The sequence below is a fragment of the Anthonomus grandis genome, chromosome 12 (genome assembly GCF_022605725.1).
Source record: "Anthonomus grandis grandis chromosome 12, icAntGran1.3, whole genome shotgun sequence".
Classification (NCBI taxonomy): Eukaryota; Metazoa; Arthropoda; class Insecta; order Coleoptera; family Curculionidae; genus Anthonomus; species Anthonomus grandis.
In genome coordinates this window covers 17,763,705-17,782,700 of record NC_065557.1, presented here as the reverse complement: position 1 = coordinate 17,782,700, position 18,996 = coordinate 17,763,705, and the positions used below count along the sequence as shown (strand labels likewise).

At 29.2% G+C, this 18,996-nt stretch overlaps 1 protein-coding gene across 16 annotated transcripts in view; it reads right to left on the bottom strand.

The window, feature by feature from the left end:
* LOC126743099 (CUGBP Elav-like family member 4) overlaps nt 1-18,996 on the bottom strand; it is an 885,098-nt gene that overhangs the window by 69,081 nt on the left and 797,021 nt on the right. For all 16 annotated transcript variants that reach the window (XM_050450048.1, XM_050450052.1, XM_050450047.1 and 13 more), the window contains one exon: nt 12,123-12,202. In XM_050450048.1, coding sequence (XP_050306005.1) covers nt 12,123-12,202 — 80 coding nt within the window. The remainder of the gene's footprint in view (nt 1-12,122; nt 12,203-18,996) is intronic.

Genomic DNA, 18,996 nt, shown 5'->3' with positions numbered 1-18,996 from the left:
TTAACATCTAAATCGATTTCGGCGGGAAGGAGAGACATTTTAAAGTATCTATGTGCATGTATATCGTGATGTGTGATAAAAGATGGATGCATTATTATTTTAGTCAAAGTTAACGGACAAAAATGTCGAGGAAAAAACCAAGCTAGTCTTGTGAAAACTATAACTCGTCTATCAGCGAGTAATCGTAACCGCTTTTTTCGACTTCTTCAGTTTTAACTTCCTCTTGAAGATGCTATTAATGCAAAACACTTGTCAAGAACAAAATAAAGAGTTTTGGTTATTGGTAAAACTGTTTTGTGATTTGAGTATTACAGCAAAAAACCGTTCCAACCATAGAACTATCAGCTCTTTAGAAAGGTTAAAAATGTATTTAAAACATTTTCTTTTAATAGTCATTGTTTGTACGATTTTATTAAAATTATGTTATGATTTGTGTTTTTGTTAAGCGTTTATTCACATAATAACTATATTATATGCATAAAACTAAAAAAAAATGAGTTTGATTTTCTTTAAGCCCCTAATAATTTAATAAGCTTTAAGCTAAGTAAATGTAAAGTAATTATTATCATGTTCTATTACCTTTCGTTTATTTTTTTTTCTAAAGGAAGTAATAAAATATACAACGTTTTATTTTGAACAGTAAATGCTTACTAATAAAGACCTTTTAACTAATGATAATATTTAAAATAAAATATCTTTTTGAATCTAAAATAGCATTTTAACAGATAATACCTAAAGCCGAGATTTTCAATCAGCTATATTGGAAGCGATTTAAATCAAATTGGGCCCTTATTTTGCTATTTCCGTTTTCAGTCAGAATGCCACGAAGCAATTTTCATTTTAAATAAGTTTTTTAAATAGATTAAGAAGGTGATGGTTTTTCTGGTTTACCTTCTATAACGCAATAATGCAATAGGTAATAAAAAACTCAAATACTATTACGTATACTAAAATACATATGATTTATTAATTTTATTTAATTTTAATTTTTTTTTTAACCTGGAATCGAAATATATATTGGAAACTAACTGATGCAGACTGAACCTCACGGTCATACTAAGTCAGTGATAGTTGGTGTGTTCATAAAATTTTTAGTCGAAGATGCCTTTACAGGGATTTCAGTTTTATCGTCAATTAAAAGGATATAACGTATATAAGACCCCTGACTTTATATACGCTATGTCGCAAGTCTACGAGGTTATTAAAAGTGTCTTGGTTAAAAATTGTCACAGTACAAAAGTTATTATTAAGTTACCTAGGGTAACAACAGTAATTTAATTATACATTGCATATTAATTCTAATTTGAAATAAAAGTAATTATTCTCAGTACTTATCAACAAGTCAAAACCAGTAATTAAAGTCATTCACAAAAAAGCCTATGGTATTAATATCATATGCGAGCCTAAAAATCTTGGAATAAATTAAAGTAAAAAATACAAAGGCAACGGGATAGTAAACAGAAATAATCATATGAACTAACAAATAAAACAAAAAAGAATAAAATGTAATAAAAATAAAAATAATAAGAAAACTAGAACAATAAGGCAAATGAGGAATAGCTAACTAAAAAATACAGTGCTTTCATTTCAAACGATCAAAACTTAATATGGAGCTCAAGATCGGTGTGCTCGCAGAACCGCGAGAGCATTTAATGAAAGGTATCAAGATAAAAACGTGAGCCATAAATACGTATTAGAATTGATACGAAAATTTGAAGAGACGGGATCGATTTGCAATAAGAAAAATATGAAAATAGAGTTATCGATGAAGCATGCCAAGTTGAAGTACTAGGAAAATTTGCTATGGATCCAACTTTGTCTATACCAAAGGCCGCAAAACTAACAAATATTTCCACTGGTTCCGTACATAAAGTTTTAAAAAAATATAAGTTCTTTCCTTATAAAATTCATATTCTTCATGAACTCGGAGAAGATGATTTTGATAGGAGAATTCAATTTTGTGAAGTGATGTGCCAGCGAATTGACGACGATCCCCATTTATTGAAGAACATTTGCTTTTTTTTAAATGGTCTGGTGAACAGACATTAGTGTAGATACTGGGATAATAAAAATCCGCATGTTTTTCGGGAAGGCCATACTCAATATCCCCAAAAAATTAATGTTTAGAAAGGAATTTATGGGAATGAAATAATCGGGCCATTTTTTTTGGAAGAAAATTTGACTGGCGAAATTTATTTAAACCTTTTAGAAAATGCAATATACCCTTCCATTATCCAATCTATGGAAAATCAAGTAGATCAACATGGTACTATATTATTGAATGAAAATAATATACATTTTCAGCAGGTTGGAGCTCCCGCGCACTACACTTTAGTAGTTCGAGAGTGGCTTGATGAAAATTTTCGAGAAAAGTGGATTGGCAGACGTGGTGCATACGAATGGCCTGCGTGGTCTCCGGACCTAACCCCACTAGACTTTTTTCTTTGGGGCTACTTAAAAAGTAAAGTTTATAAAACCCCACCTGAGAGTATTAAGAATTTAAAAAATAGAATATTTCAAGAATGCAGAGAAATTAGCGGGCAGACCCTTGCCAATGTTCGTAAGAAGTTTGAAAATAGGCTTTTTAATTGTCTTGGTAATAACGGCGCGCATTTTGAACATTTAATAAAATAAATTTGTTAAACTAATTAAATTTGTTTTTCTACCCTACTAATTTACACTTTAATTGCTTCTTGGTCACTTAATTTTATTTTTTTTTTACAACCATTGATAGCATAATGAAGGCCCTTTAAAATAATGTATCACACCATGGGGTAGCCATTTGACATACCAAAGTTTGGCGTAAATAAAATATTCATTATTTCTAGAGATTTTCGCTAACTACTTGCTTACACATTTAACGATTTCATTTTTTTTGCTACCGTTGAATAGAGAATTTTACGCTGCTTACTATGATGTAGCACGCGATGAGGGTTCTCATTTGACATAATAAAGTGAGGTTAGGTGGAGGTGAGGAGGTGATTGACAGAACTTCAGTAAATGCATAATTAAACGTCCCCCTGCATATCTAATTTGACGTGTTTTTTTTTTTTTTAAGAAAGTTATTAAGGGTGGATCGTTTTGAAATGAAAGCACTGTATATCTTTAAACTAGAAAAAAGTGAAAACGTCAAATATGTTTTACTATTTAGTTGCCAGTCAGAAACAAAACCTATATTTTATTATTGCCTCTTTATTCCCACTTAAAGAGAATTGTCTATTAAGGATTATAACAAAGAAATACAACTTATATTATTCCTGTAAATGTACGTCAAAAAGCTTAGTTTTTCAGCTCACTTATTTTTTTTTCAAATAAAACGAGAGAGGAAAAAATCTGATCCACAACAAAAAGTAGAGAAAGAACTGTTACAAAGCTTCTTGTCATTACAAATTAAATTGATTAATTAGAAAATCAGGGGTTTGAAGAAATATATAACTTCTTGTTTCGCATAAAGACCAACAAAGCTTAAGTAAACAGAATTATTTTCTACGTGAATGGTTCTATGAAGAGTATCTTCCATCAGAAGGACGCAAAACTATAGAGTTTAAGGTGAGATCGAAATTTAGTCACAGATTATGCCCCTGGATTCCCTGCTAAATGATTCTTAAAGAGGTCACCGCATAATAAGCGGTCACTTAAAATTATCAAAGAAGTTGTTTTTTTTATCTAGATAATGACAGCAGGTGCAATTAAAAATTAATTGTTAAATAACAAAAAACTAAATATCCCAAATTTTATTTTAGTTTGTTTTCACTCTAACACTTAGAGAATTACTTACAAAATCTTAATAGAAAGAGATACCCGCATGTTAAACACTAGTAAGAAATGTCAAAACATCTCTATGGAAACAAATTTCCAATTCACAGAGTAAGAGTAACATTAATTACATTTCTTTAGAAATATATAGGGCAATACAAACAAATGAAGTTTAACCCTCAAGTCAAGTTAACAGGAGTAGTTGTGAGAAAAATTGATGTAAGAATGAGTGAAAAAGATTTAAGTACTAATACACTTATCAAGACATTTTAAATACGTATTATGATTTAATAGATATATAGTGTTAGTTGATATATTAGGTAGGTTAAGAGAAAGAGTAATTTCCTACACAATCGGGTAAATTATTCCACATCTAAATGACCACAAAACTGAAAGATCATTGAAATGCAACTTTACGATGTTGGTTTATTTTACAATGTGATGGATATATCTAGTATTGTTGGACTGACCATAAATATTAAAAAGCTTTTCCAAATACGGTGGTTGCACAGTTTTGATTAAATAAGTCAAGTTTCAGAAAAAGCGTAATGCGACATCTGTATGAAATTCCGATTGCCTCCACTATAGGATCTCCAACTTACAACATTACAAAGTTTTTAGTAAAGCAGTTTGAGACATTAAAATTACCTTATGAATGTTTTTCAGTCAAAAACAGCCAATAGTTTATTTCAAAAGTCAATAAATTAATTCTAAGTGAAATTGAAATTCTTGTTTCTTTGGATGAATCTTCTTTGTTCCCAAGCATTCCTATACCATAAACTTTGGAATATCTGATTGGAAGTTCTGGAAAGTAATGGTTTCAATAATAACTCATACTACGAACAACTAATTGCCTCTCTTCCTAGCAGAGCTCTTTATAAACCATTTTAAGTTAAATGCAAAAAAGACATTCCAATACCTTCCACGAGTTTGGTTAAGATATGTTGATGATGTTGGCCGTGTTCGACAAGAGGAAATGCAATATTAATACTTTTGTAGAACAACTCAATAACTGTTTTCCATCTATTAAATTTCCCTTCGAACAAGAAACAAATAAGCAACTTCCATTCTTAGATACTTTTGTCATCAAAAATAATAATAAGTTAGAATTTGATATTTAATAAAAGAAACAAATACTTTTAGATACATAACTAGTGACTCTAATCATTGTTTTTAACATAAAATGGCTAGCATGCATTTCTTGGTACATCGTTTGGTCTCATTTCCTCTAAATAATAGCAGATTTAATAAGAAAAAAACAACAATTAAAACAATTGCTAAGGTGAATGGTTATGACGATGAGATTATTGATAAGCTGATTAGAAAACATAGGTTTAAAGTTAATCTTAAAAACTCTACCACATTTTAAAAAGATAAAAATAAGTAAACTTTTGTTGCAATACCATATGATCCTATCTTGACGAGAGGCTTTGATAGGGTTTTTAAAGACTTAGGTCTAAGAATGGTCTATCGAAGTTCGGTCAAGTTACGAAATCTTTTAGGAAATCCAAAAGATAAAATAATGACCAATGGAAAATCTGAGATCTATGAGATTATTTGCAACGATTGTGATAAAAAGTACATACGACAATCTAGAAGATCAATTAATGCCTGATTTAAAGAACATGTAGCTCATATGAAATATGGAATAGTTGAAAAGTCAAGTGTGGCTGAACATGTTTTAAATACTGGTTGCTTTGTAGGGATAGATAACTTAAAATTAATTTGAACCAGTTAATAACAATAGAAAATTAGATGCATACAAGTTTAGCAATATTCAAAAATCAAAAAAACATTATTAACAGGGATAAAGGTCGAATCACTTATAGACCCCTTAGATGTATATAAGCCATAATTATTTTTCTATTTGTAAAGGGTAAGAAGATTAAACTGCTATCAAAAACCATTTCTAAATTCTTAGCTTTTTCAGCTGCTGGTTTTGTATATTTTGCATCTTTAAATTATAGTTATTCCTCGCTGCCTCGGGTTGAATTTTATTGGATTCTACTTTATTATATATAATGATTTTCTGCATTTTCAAAAATGGTATTTAGATCATTATTAAATTTTCTTCGGGAAAGGGGTAAGTAATTGAAACAAAACGATGTATATAGGTGTGAAACATCAGCGTACTGTTAAAGTTTCGTATAAGTCAATGTTGTTTTTATATATCAAACACCTACAAGGAAGAAAATAAGAATCTAGTAAATAGTTTAGTATTTAAAGGCACATAGTTTATTTTTGATATTAAGTATTGACATTTAATTCCAACATAGTGAAATCTATGAGTAGAATATCATTTTAAACCGTTTAGTAAATAAATAAAATCTATATAATATATAATCTGCAAAACGCAAATAGTGCAATATTCTACATTCGGGGTTTTTAGATCATTTATTATCAAATCAAGTGTATCAAATTCTTTCGTAAAGTTCAAAATTCTTATTATATCTTATATCATTAATAAGTTTTACACTGCAAAAGGCAAGTAGTTGTACTGAACTGTTTACCTCTACGCATCTAACACAATTTTTAAGGCTTCTTCATACATAGTTTTTCCCAACATGTAAATATTTTATTTATATAAGAATATGTCTAATCTTCTAGATTTATTTATTAGAAATAATAAATAAAGACATTACTTTCGATAGTGGTGAAGAAAACAAAATTCTACTAGTCAGGTTAGCTAGATAAATCATGAAGTTAAAATAAACTAAAAGCGATCATAGATTTGAGTAAGAAACTTGACCTGACTTTAACTAAAGAACAGATCCAAGAGCGGGCAGTGCATCGCAAAGTGGTGAAGTAATTAGAGATAAACTATCTGAGGCTGACATAGTTTATTAGGCTGATCAGGACTTTAATTGAGATGCTAATTCTGATAATGGTAGCTAAACAGTTTTACTGAGAGTACAGGTCCAAGGCGCGGGAGTTTCTGCTAAAGTTTTCTAAAATAAGTTATTTTTTTTTAAATTATATTTTCTGGCAATTAAATATAGATTGTACTTATATCAAATAAAGGTGTATTTTATATCCTAGACCTTATTAGTGTGTAATCAGTTTTTATTATAAAAAGAGAAAACACATAACAATTATAAAAACTTTTAAGATAAAATATGTTTTTTAAGTTTAATAGTGGTAGCCATCGCCTTAGAAAAATAAATGTTGTAGAGTAATTTTGTTTATTTTTTATTTAATTAAACCTTAATGTTTTTTTACGTTGTTTATCATTTACTCAATACATGATTAATATTTTTTATTAATATTTTAAGTTTAAAAAAGCAAACTTTCAAAATACGTTTAGTCACAAAAATGAGAAAACCCAAAAAACTAATGAAAATGTAACATATATTAAGTAATCATAAAATAAGTCACCAATAAGCTTCCCTTTATCCTCCATCATTATTTTCAAAGTTAAAAGCTCCTTTAAAAAAACACTTCTTTAAAGCTAGTATAACACCATAAACGTGTAACCTATTTTGGAATTTAAACAGACAATGCATGTTATTGACAAAAGCTAACATTATTTTTTTGCTTGACTTAGGTGGACTTTTGAAAGTCCAAGTGAAATATCCAGATACTATTATAATCTGCGATTTAGTACAAAAATGGTAAAATGTACTTTAGCACCAAATTTTATACATTGAACTTTTTGGAAAGTCTGGTCTTCATTTATTATATTATCTTTGTTTGTGTATATAAAATTTAATTGACCCCTTAATTTTATAAATCTAAAAATGTTAACTAAAAATAAATTTCTCTCAAAAATCCTATAATAAATAAGACCTTTTTTCACATAAATCTTTTTAAAACTTACCAATAATAAAGGTTAATAAAAAACGTTAAAGTTACTAAATATTACGTTCGTACAAATGAAAAGCTTAATATAAGTACAAGCATCCAGCCTGGGAACGCGAACATCCTTCTTAAACTTATTCAGTACTTTAGGATCTTCAAAACGCTTCCATAACTTTAAACAAGGTAACAAAGGCACATCAACCTGAAAATTACTTACGCTCCCTTTCACTTATATAAGAAATTTTCTTCAAATTTAGGTACGGTTAAGTTATTATTAGACTTTATTAAGATGAAAGTTGAACGTTAAGTACAGAGTTTTTCATAAATATCGGCCTTATAATAGGAATTTCAATAAAGTTTTTCCAACAATATTTAAATAAAAGTCTATATAAAAGATTAAAAAAATTTAAGCTTCTTGGCCAACAAACCTATTCTATATGTTTTGATAGGCAGGTAAAAGTTTGTTTTTTCATAAATTGACAATCGACGTTACTGTTTTTTTCAGCTTGGATATAAATTTATAGGATATCCATAAAATAGGCTATAAACTTGACGGTGTGATTCGTAATAAATTTATTTTATTTTCGATGATCATTTAACATTTGTACCGAACAGCTTGAGAAAATGGTATAAAATTAAAAGTTTTTGCATTTTCCTTTTTAATATTAGATTTATGAGGGTTACTATTTAGAATTTAAGCCATAGTAACTTAGTGTTGCAAGTACTCCTAAATGATCTTGGATGCTGTGCAAGAACTATTAAATAAAGATCATCAGATAAAATTGAGGTATCTTTGAAGATTATTATGATGATCATCAATAAGATATTATATAAACATACGGCTGTGATAAAATGTTTTCTTGCTAGATCCTGATTTTTAATCTTAACTGAATAAGTAACAGCCATAACTACTACTTTATAGAGTAGCGGATACCAGTGAATGGAACAGTAATATTTGTTTACAGAAGTTTAGTAAAATATGGAAGAACAGGCTACAACAAAGGATTATTCTTCATCATGAAAACCTTGTTTATTTGACTCTTTTTATTTCACGAATACAAACACGAATGATGCAGTCAAAAATAATGTTTTGGAGATATCCAAATCAGAGTAAAAAAGTCTTAAGAAAATTGGTTCGAGCACTCGTAAATGTGTATTTATCATTATCGAGAATCATACTTAGAAAGACAATAAAGCTACTAATCTTACATTATCAGAATTAAAATATAAATAGTAACCCTCGTACAATTGAATAACAAAACTTAAAAACATTAGGGCAATAATATATAACCACATTTCCATAAAGCTTTTAAATATATTAGGACTGATCAACTGCAATTCTGTCAGATGCCTATAAAAACCCTTACAATTAAGTTTCTCGATTGGATCGAACATTGAACCCCAATTTCTTTTTAAAGAGGGTTTGAAGTCAGTTAAAGCAGATAAAACTAAATTAGACTAAAACTATGTACAATATAAATGGTAATTAGAAATTTGGAATTAAAATGACTTTAAGCACCAACAAAGACACGTTTACACAAAAGCTACCCTAACAAGTAGAAAGAAAAAAGAACAAAATAGAGGTGTTCAAAAAATATTCTCAGTTTTTACAATTAAATACGTGGACACATTTGCCGTCTTTTTTTATACTAATGCTTTAGCTATTTTGTACGTTTATTTATTCTAGAGATAATATTAAAAAGAAATCCTGCATAGGATACAACGACCCGCTATCGAAATGCAGTAATTATTATATTTCAGATGTTAGTATGTGGTAAAATTTTAATATTTAGTTAAGTGTTATGAACGTTTTAATTACTAATAAGTAAGAAGCTGTAATACTATGATCTTTAATGTTTTAATTATGGGTTTTCAAGTTATATTCTCCAATTGACAATAATAATATTACCAGAAAAAAACTTTTTGAAAATGTTATATTTTTCACAGACATTTTTATATTATGACCTTATCACCAGTTTATTACTAGCTTACATAAATTACTTTTTTTTCATAAATATACTTTTTTAGTTTTTTAAACTTTTATCTCTAAAAGACTTATTTAGATTTTTTACAACTGAATATTATAAACCAAACTTCTAGTATAGTCGCCACCAGACATAAAACATCTAATTTTTACATATCACAACTATGTCGCCACCTGATATTTAAATTGTTTGCCAGCTTCCTTGACAGCTGACCAAAATAAATTAAGTCTGGCGGTGGTTATATCCATATCCAATTTTATAGATTCTTCATATTAGATTAGAAAGCGTGAAAAATTCTAAATTTTAGGTCTATCTCTACAGCTCATCATCTGAAGAGATATAAAGAAATATAATTGTATAGTCAAAAAATCAGAGAATTTATTATATTTCAAATTAAATTATCTCCTGTTTATTTCTCTTTAAGTTATAGTACCAGTTGTACCAAGTTTTAAAGCAGCAAATAGAAACTTTTAAGAAGATAGAACTTGACACAACCAGATCTATAGCTGCAGAGGTTCATATTAAATTATGAGGACTCTACAAAGAACAAAATAAAAATCAGGCGAATAAAAAAACAAACTGAATAACACGCAATAGAAAAGGAAGATTTTGCAGCATTCAAAATAGTGTGTTAAATCTTCAGAAACTTCTAAAACTCTAGTCAATTAAATTTTTTGATAAAAGTATACAAATTCTTGAAACAGAGATAAAGAGAAAACGAAAACACAAAATAAAATCAATAGAAAATACAACGAACAATATGAATTTTTTATGTTCGAGCTTATCTTGGCAATTTTTCATTTCAAAATTTACGATGTCTTCGGCAATATTTTAAGGAATTTTCATTCAGTGGAAAATAAACGAAACGTTATCAAGGAGAAACTGAACGAAATTAAATTTAAAGAAAATTGACGCTTTAAAAATCTGAAGAATTTTAAAATATAAATAATTTCCTATAAATACATTTTAGCTTCAAAACATTTATATTACCAGTTACTTTTAGATTCTGCAAATATATCTCAATTAATTAAAATTTTAAATTTACTGCCTTAGTTTAAAAACAATAACTTTAATAAATTACCGACATCAGAAACAGGGATTAACATAAAAAACAATTAAAGCAAAGAAAGTGCAGGTTTATTATTGTGTCCATTGCATTTCTTCTTTTAAATTTTAAAGTAATGTATCCTGTATATTGATCAATATGAGATCTTATTGTTAACAAAGATTTCCAGGAATATAAAACGCAAATTCTGCTCTAGTTTATCATGATGCACTAAAAAAAATCAGTATAGATTTAGGTATGGCAGGGATTATTATAATTTTCACTGCATTTAAATAAATCGTTAGTATGCAAAACCTATAATCAATTTGTTTCATGGATCTTAGTTCCTTTATTCTGAATCAAAAGTTCATGGTAAAATAAAAATCAGTATGGTAAAATAGAATTCAGGGTTTTTTTTCACATTACTGTGGTATAAATAGTGGTCGAGCACTAACCATAAACGATAAATACTCGACTTCGGAAACAACTAAAAATTAACTAAATGCTTCTACAAAATTCTAGTAATGTAATGTGTGTCATGTTCATAATATAATACAATGTCAGAATCTACAGCATGTAGAAATTCCAGACATTTTAAGCATTTATATATATTTAAATAAATTTCGAATTTATACTTTTCCGAATAAAACATTAAATCATTAAAAATATTTAAATTTCTCAATTTAAACTTTGGAAATGCATCTTTCTCTGCGCTTTTAGCTCTTATTTGACCACGATATACCCAGTTATTGGAAAACTACATAGACTTCACAAGCACCTCGTTTTCTTAGAAATGTGGCTGTTTTAAGAGATACAGAATATTACAGTTAGAAACTAGTATAACTTCTAAAAACATCAAAAGCAAAACATTTGGCTTAGAGATTAAAAAAAACAACAAAAACCTGATACCTAATAGTAATAAATTTATAAATTTTGTAAACACAAAAACAATCTTGGCATTAAAAAAGGGCTATTGCTTCTAACTCAATTATTCAGTATAATCAAATTTTTGCATAACCCTTCTAGCCAAGGTCCCAAGCGTATCTCAACTGGGAATCTGTTCATATGGCTTCGGTTCGAGAGACGAACGTATTATGCAAATTGTGTATATTCTATCATTATGACCGTTCGCTTCGGACATTTTGTTTGCTTAGAGGGTTTACTTATCCTTTAGTTTTGCTGCGCCGGAATAAGATAGTAAAATTTAATCCTCAGCATAGTAATAAGCGAACGTAATATTATTGTTACATAGCATTACATTAAAAATAAATGTAATTTTAAGATTTTCTGCATAATGCACTTATAACTTGAGCAACATTTTACGTTAGTTATATTAAAAGCAAATGTTTATTAGAAGTTAAAGATAAGACATTTCTTAGCCATGTATACAATTTTTTGATCCCTATTCATACATTACCAAGCTAAATTACATTTTTAAAAGCAATACCAAAAATACTATGTGTTAATCACTTTCTAGATTAACAGTCGTGAGATACTGCAATTCTACATTATATCGTGTATAGAAAAAAAATACTTACAGGCATAGTCTGACTACCATGAAGGGTATTAATTGCCGCCTGAGCTTCTTGATGTGAACTAAATTTCACGAATGCACAACCTGAAATGATAAAAAAATACTTTTTATTATTTAAAAAAACATTTAATTACAATATCTCCGTTTACCATAATTGAATTATCTACGACCACCCCTTTACTTTTATATTAGCTCAAGTGTTATTGACTTGTTATGAAAAATCCTGTAAAATTAAACCAGTATATAACGCGGAATTGATACTTACTCCTGTCGCGCTATGGATAATAGCCAATTTAGAACTGTATTCAGGAGTAAAGTTGTCGTATTAAATGTTTTTCTTTATGAGATTTAATAAAAACGGCTTAAGGCGAAAAACACCTGGTGTTAAAGGAAAAAATATACCCTCGTAAAAAATATAGGTGTCTTTATATTTTTGAGGTTAATATTTATGTATTTTTTATATTTTTAATTTATACTTAATTCTATAGAAGTGAAATGTTTCATGATGACTGCTTAAACAAATGCAAAAAAGGTTTATAACTTTACTTTAATTCATAGTGAAATAATTGCTGTTTGGCTATTCATACATTTATTTATTATAACAGGTGAAGATTACAAGATAAATGTATGAATAATATTGTATCACCCGATCTCTGAGGATTAAAAAGAGAAAGAGAAAGATTTGTATGTAATGCAGACTTTAAATTAGATTTCTTCAAACGTTACAAAAAATATATGTAACTGATTCAGAAGAATAATGCACTAAATACAGGAATCTTTATTAATCCAAATAGGAAGCTTCTTTTTCTATAGAATAGTCAAAAGAGAATTTTCATTAAGTAGACAAATATAAACTTTTTTAAAATTTAACCTAATTCTTTGTTTTGATCTAGTCTAAAGCTATTGTTTACTAGATGTGCTTCTATAAAAAACTAAAATATTCCTAAATTTTGATAATACTGTACAAAACAATTAGTACACAAATAAAATTACACTCAGTACAGATGTAGAGTGTATGACTATGACATATTCTACATCTGCGCCGTAAATTTTGAGTATGAGAAACGATTATCAAACCTCAATTCATCGATATCATTACCAACGTTTCTTAGAGGTATCCTAATATCAGCTTTTAGAATACGTAGATCTATAGAAGGTATCGCATATCATTATGTTCAAATTTTAGAGGCATAGTATGCTTCATTTTAAGTAAAAAAAACGTAAAAAAAACTTGTAGATCCATTTTCATTTGTTTCAATGAAATGTTATCAGAGGGTAATACTAAAAATAAATTCCTAAAGAAAATAAAAACTTCTAAATTTTTTTTCGAGATCACAATAAATACCAACGAAATCGTTTTATGATAAACAAGGCAGTTATTCCTGGTTTTTTAGTGAGTGACGGTATCTTTATCAAAATGGCCTACCGATTGTCTTTTCAAGGGTACGCAGATATGCATTTTGTATATGGCTACTGTAACGGCAATGGCCATCAAGCAGTTATCGAATATGAACATTGGTTTCCAAATAGGCGCATTTATCATTACAGAACATTTCTGAGTAAGTACACAGACAATTTCGGGAATGCGAACTGCGTGATTATTATTTCGATCGGAGAGTGAACTTGCCAGCAGACTTGGATCAACGAGTATTAGATACTGTTGCAAGAGATCCAACTATCAGTGTACGTCGAATCTCTACACAAGTCGGAGTATCGCGAATGACTGTTTGGCGAATTTTAAAACGTGGCTAAAAAAGGCTTACATCTGTATCATTATCATAAGGTACAAAGTTTGCTTGAGGACGATCACTAGCCTCGTCTAGTTTATTCTAACTGGATATTAAGACAGTCCTGTCTTAATTTTCATTTCTGCAGAATAGTCTTATGGACAGATGAAGCGACGTTTACAAGGCGTGGTATTACAAATCTGAGAAATCACCTACATAGGTGGAAATTAGAAAATCCCAAGGCTGTACGTCCTTGTAATTTTCAACATGAATTTTTTGGTAACATTTGCGCTTCTTTAATCGATGACTTATTGATTGGTCCTGTTCTGCTTTCATGCAAGGTTGAATGTGGATAGTTACCGTCAGTTTCTTATGAAAGAACTGCGAGGACTTTTGGAGGATGTCTCACTGAATATTCGTCTACACATGTGGTTCTAAATGGATGGGGCTCCACCGGATTTCGAAATTGCTGTCCGAATTTGGATTACAGCCAACTATCCAAGATGGATTGGTCGAGGTAGTCCTATTGCCTGGCTATCTAGATCACCCGATCACAATCCCCTTGATTTTTATTTATGGGGGTAGATGAAACGTTTGTTCTATGCGCAAGTTTCGAATACAAGGGAAGAGTTATTGGACCGTATTCAGCAACCTGCTCAACAAATAAGACAAAATAGGGGTTAAATACGGATAACTACGTCATCTGTTGGCTTACGGGCACAAGCCTGCATTCATTAAGGAGGTGGACAATTTGAAAATATTATCTATCAAGTAATCTTTTTTTTACTTACTTAACAAATTAATTTTTAGGCTCTAATAATATTCATGGGCGTGTAACTTTGAAACAAGTAAAAAGGGACCTACGAATTTTGCGTTTTTTTACTTAAAATGAAGCGTGCTTTATGCCCCAAAATTTGAACATAACGATACGGTACACCCTGTATATAATTTGAAATCTATTTAGGACTTTTTGTCCTCATCTACTAAATTATAAATTTACCACCAAGCTATCCAATGCATTGTAAAATATCGAGCACCACCATTTCTTTCCCAAAATTTAATACCTATAGCTTGCAATGCCATTGTCGTGTACATCTATCCCACCCATAAATTTGTTTTCAGATATTGCATAAGGGTGTTAAACAAATGTATCTGCTTTTTCTTTTCTATTATAAAGTTTTTTTTTGCTTAGATTCTATATTTTATTACTGACGACCGTTACAACTAAATTGTCACTCCAAAGCACTATGGAAATATTCGACTTATCAGCTGCACCACGACTGGTTCGATGTTCACGAATGGTCCCTGTGGCAAAAAAACCTTTTTCTACTACCTTGCGTAAAGTACTCACTTTACACTTGCGTAAAAGGAATCTCGTAAATTATTATCTTTGTCAATCTCTTATTTATGTGTCAAAATGTCAGCATCAGGTCGAATATAGATCGCATCGCATTCTGAAAATAACAATTGTTCTATTTTTTTGTTTAACTTTTACTCATAGATTGAGAATTATTCCATAATGATTTGCTGAACATATAGTGTAAATATGAGGTTTAAAACGAAAAAAATCGCTAAGTTGGCATACCAGTTATAGATCATATGATTATAACAATATTTTAAATGAAGAATAGCTAAAGAATAGAAGGCAGAGAAATTAACCAGTAATCAAATACCCTACTTTGATCTCACGGCAAAGCAATAGATATAAAAATACTTCCTATTCTGAAATGCGAGATAGAACTAGTATGGATTTTTTAATAAACGCCTATAAGTTTTAAATTTCAGAAAATGTAGCAATGCAATATAGTCTTTAGTATCTAGAAGAAAATCCGCACAAAGGAACGTACGGAAAAAAAGTTATTAGTTACATCAACATTCTTTGTGAAGAATGTAATGGTCTTCTATTGCTAATACTGCTAATATACAGATACAAATTAACACACTTTAGGCATTAAAAAAAATCAAGATTTTTTAATGTAAATTTTCTTTATAGTACAGAAGAATGGCGCATTAAAAGATAGAAAATATGCTTCAGACCGGTTTTTGGGTCTTAGAAAATATGACTATATTATCGTACAAAATAGTAGAGTTTAGGATTAAGTACACAAGTATCATTCTTTATTTAATAAGCAAGTTAATTTATAATATTTTTTTAATATAAATGTTTTTCTTATGCTTAGGCTAAATTACGGAATCTACATAAATGGAATATCATAATCGTCACTGACTGTTAATTTTTCTTCATCTATAGGTTTTTTTTATTTATCCAGATATTCTAGATTACTTTCGCTTGTTATTTTAATATAAATTTATGGTTTTATTTGTAATGTTATTTATATTTTGAATTATCAAACCACTTTTTATTTAATATGTATTGATAGTTTAAGCCGCTCGAACCATCTCAACATATTTCAAAAAGGTTTGAACTAAGGATATATTATCTTTACACAAATGTTTCGGAACCTTAAAGGCATATAGCATATTATCAATATCGATGCAATATTTGGCAAATGTAAAAAGGGAACCAAAGTAGAAGATCTAATAAATATATCAGAGCTATGCTTTCAATTTTTATTTTGTTATCTTTAAGTTATAGATAAAGTTCTATTTATAAAAGTTCTATATATAGATTTAAAAAAAAAAATTTTTGTGAACGTATATGTTTTTTGTAATGTTCTGTATCTGATGATGACTGTTTACACAGCCGAAATACATAATACATTTACCTAAGTGACCTACATGCATTTTTCTTGGAGATAAAGACTTCCCTGATTTGTAATCTTTAAAGTTCTATTCTTTTCTCTCATAAAAAGTTTCTACATGTTATTAAGACTAGAGCAAGATTCTTTTCCGACAGTTTTGGAGATTGTACACAAATATATATATTGTATAAATATATATACATATATACAAAATATATATTTTGGGCCATATTCAGATTGGTATTAATATTTAAGAGGTATGCCCTTCTTGAACTTGATGATAAATTCGAATGAAAAGTAGATGACCTACTAAAACATCAAAGGGAAAGGGGCATATTGTAAGCCCTTATATTGTAAGCCTCTATAGCAAATTAAACTCTGAAGGAAAAATGTCGTATTAAAAAATAATTTCTGAATTGCCTGGCATTCATTCTTCATTTTTTTTAGTTAAAGTTATTTTCTATTTTTTCCAGGCATCTAAAGACATTTTCTTGTATATACTAACCCTGTTAATTTTTAGCTGCCTGAAACTTATTTCTCGTTTATGACAGCTAGTTTAATTTGTTATCAACTGCCTGGAGGCAATGAGAGATCATTTCTAGGCAACTGAAGATATTTCTCGATTATTACAGTTATAAGTATATTATATGGTGGGATATTCGAGGACCCATACATTATGAGCTTTAAAGATTTCGCATCAAAAGCTAAAATATGTTTTGGGTAAAGTATAAAAAAATTACATTTACGTAGACAAGAAATCCTCCATAATATTGGCAATGTAATTTAATTATTCATGAAGAAAAATTTAAATTTTGTTTCAATTCCCAAATGGATAAAACTTTTCGATAAATACTGCTAATCAACATATTTGGAAAGTATGGTTCAGTAAATAGGTGAAAACTATAACTCTTTAAATGAATATTTGTTTAATTTTATTTAAATTTATTGCAATTCCCTACATTTAACGGTCAAAGCCATTTTTCAAAGTACCTGAACCCTTCTTCAAAATGAGTAAAACGCAAATATCTCACTTATTAAATCACTAGTCAATTGAGAAAAGGAATTAAATTAACAGATAAAAACATGTTGTGCTCTATGCATTAAAAAATAAAAAAAAATTAAAAATTAAGTTGATTAGCGCTAGGCTAGACGCGTATATATATAGACACTATTTATTTAAAATTTATCTTTTTATTTATTATAAGAAGTTTTATTAGTGGTTAATTTTTAATACCCAATAAAGGACCCGTATTATCAAAGAATCAAATATACTTTTAATTGGTAACAATTAATTACATGTGATATAAAATATTAATATTTGGAACCCAAATGTCTTCATAAATTACTCTTTAATTTAAAAAAAAATCGGATTTTCTACTTATTTAGAACATTATTACCATAAATTTAAAAATTTTTAATCCAACACTCAAGGTATAAAGCGAAGGAAATTTTGATTACATTTTAATGACTGTAAGATATATATACCCATATTTAGAAACACTTTTAAGGGTTAAACTTTGACGCATATTTCCAAAAGTTGCCTAAGCAGGTTACCTGTTTATTTATGGGAGGCATAAAGGGCCTTTTAAATTTCAGCGAGACGTATCCGAGTTAAAAATTTAATTAGCTTTTCATTAATTGCCTTAGCGAATTTAGCAAAAGGCCCGAAACTCTGTAATTGGCTTTGGATTTTCATTAAGCTCAGCTGCGTAATTTCGACATTCACCTGACATTTTTCGTTGCTATAGGAGATCGGAGTGGGGTCAAATTTTCCCTGCTTTCCTGATAGTAACTTGAGTTTGTTGTTTTTACTGCTGTAAATATTTAAATTTAACTAGCAGTGTCTGTTTATTTAATAAAACGAACATTAAGGTGCAATCAAAAAATGCAATTTCTATTGGTGCTTTTGTACGAATTTAATACAACTGTATTAAAAAATAGACCGATTTACATAAAAATCAGAGAAAAAAAATTAATGAAACTTTTTATAATAAAGCCCCATTCATGCTTAGCGAGGGTTAATCTCTTTCACACCTCTACTCGCTGTGGCGCGGCAGTAATTTCTCGATTTAAGCCTGGTGAAATGCCACCTCCAGTAAATGGAAAACATGGAAAAATGTCCGCTTAAAAGAACTCTAAAGCAAATCTGCGGCTGACGAGTTGAGGTAGTTCACTTCTGTTAAAAAGCAAAAACACTGCTGTTTTCCCCAACAGCAGGCGTGAGGTTTTCCTTTGTGGCGTTATTTGCCAGAAAAATAACTTCAACAGCTATTAGCTTCGCAAAAAGAGCTTTTTCTTTGGAATAAAGCGATGAGGAGCTTTTTTACCGTCTTAAAAAAGTAAAAAGTGCATGCTTAATATCGAAAAACTTTGGGCTTTTAAAGAAAATGAAACATTCATACATATTTATCCGGCTTAAGAAGACCTAAGTAAGCGAACGACGGATTTA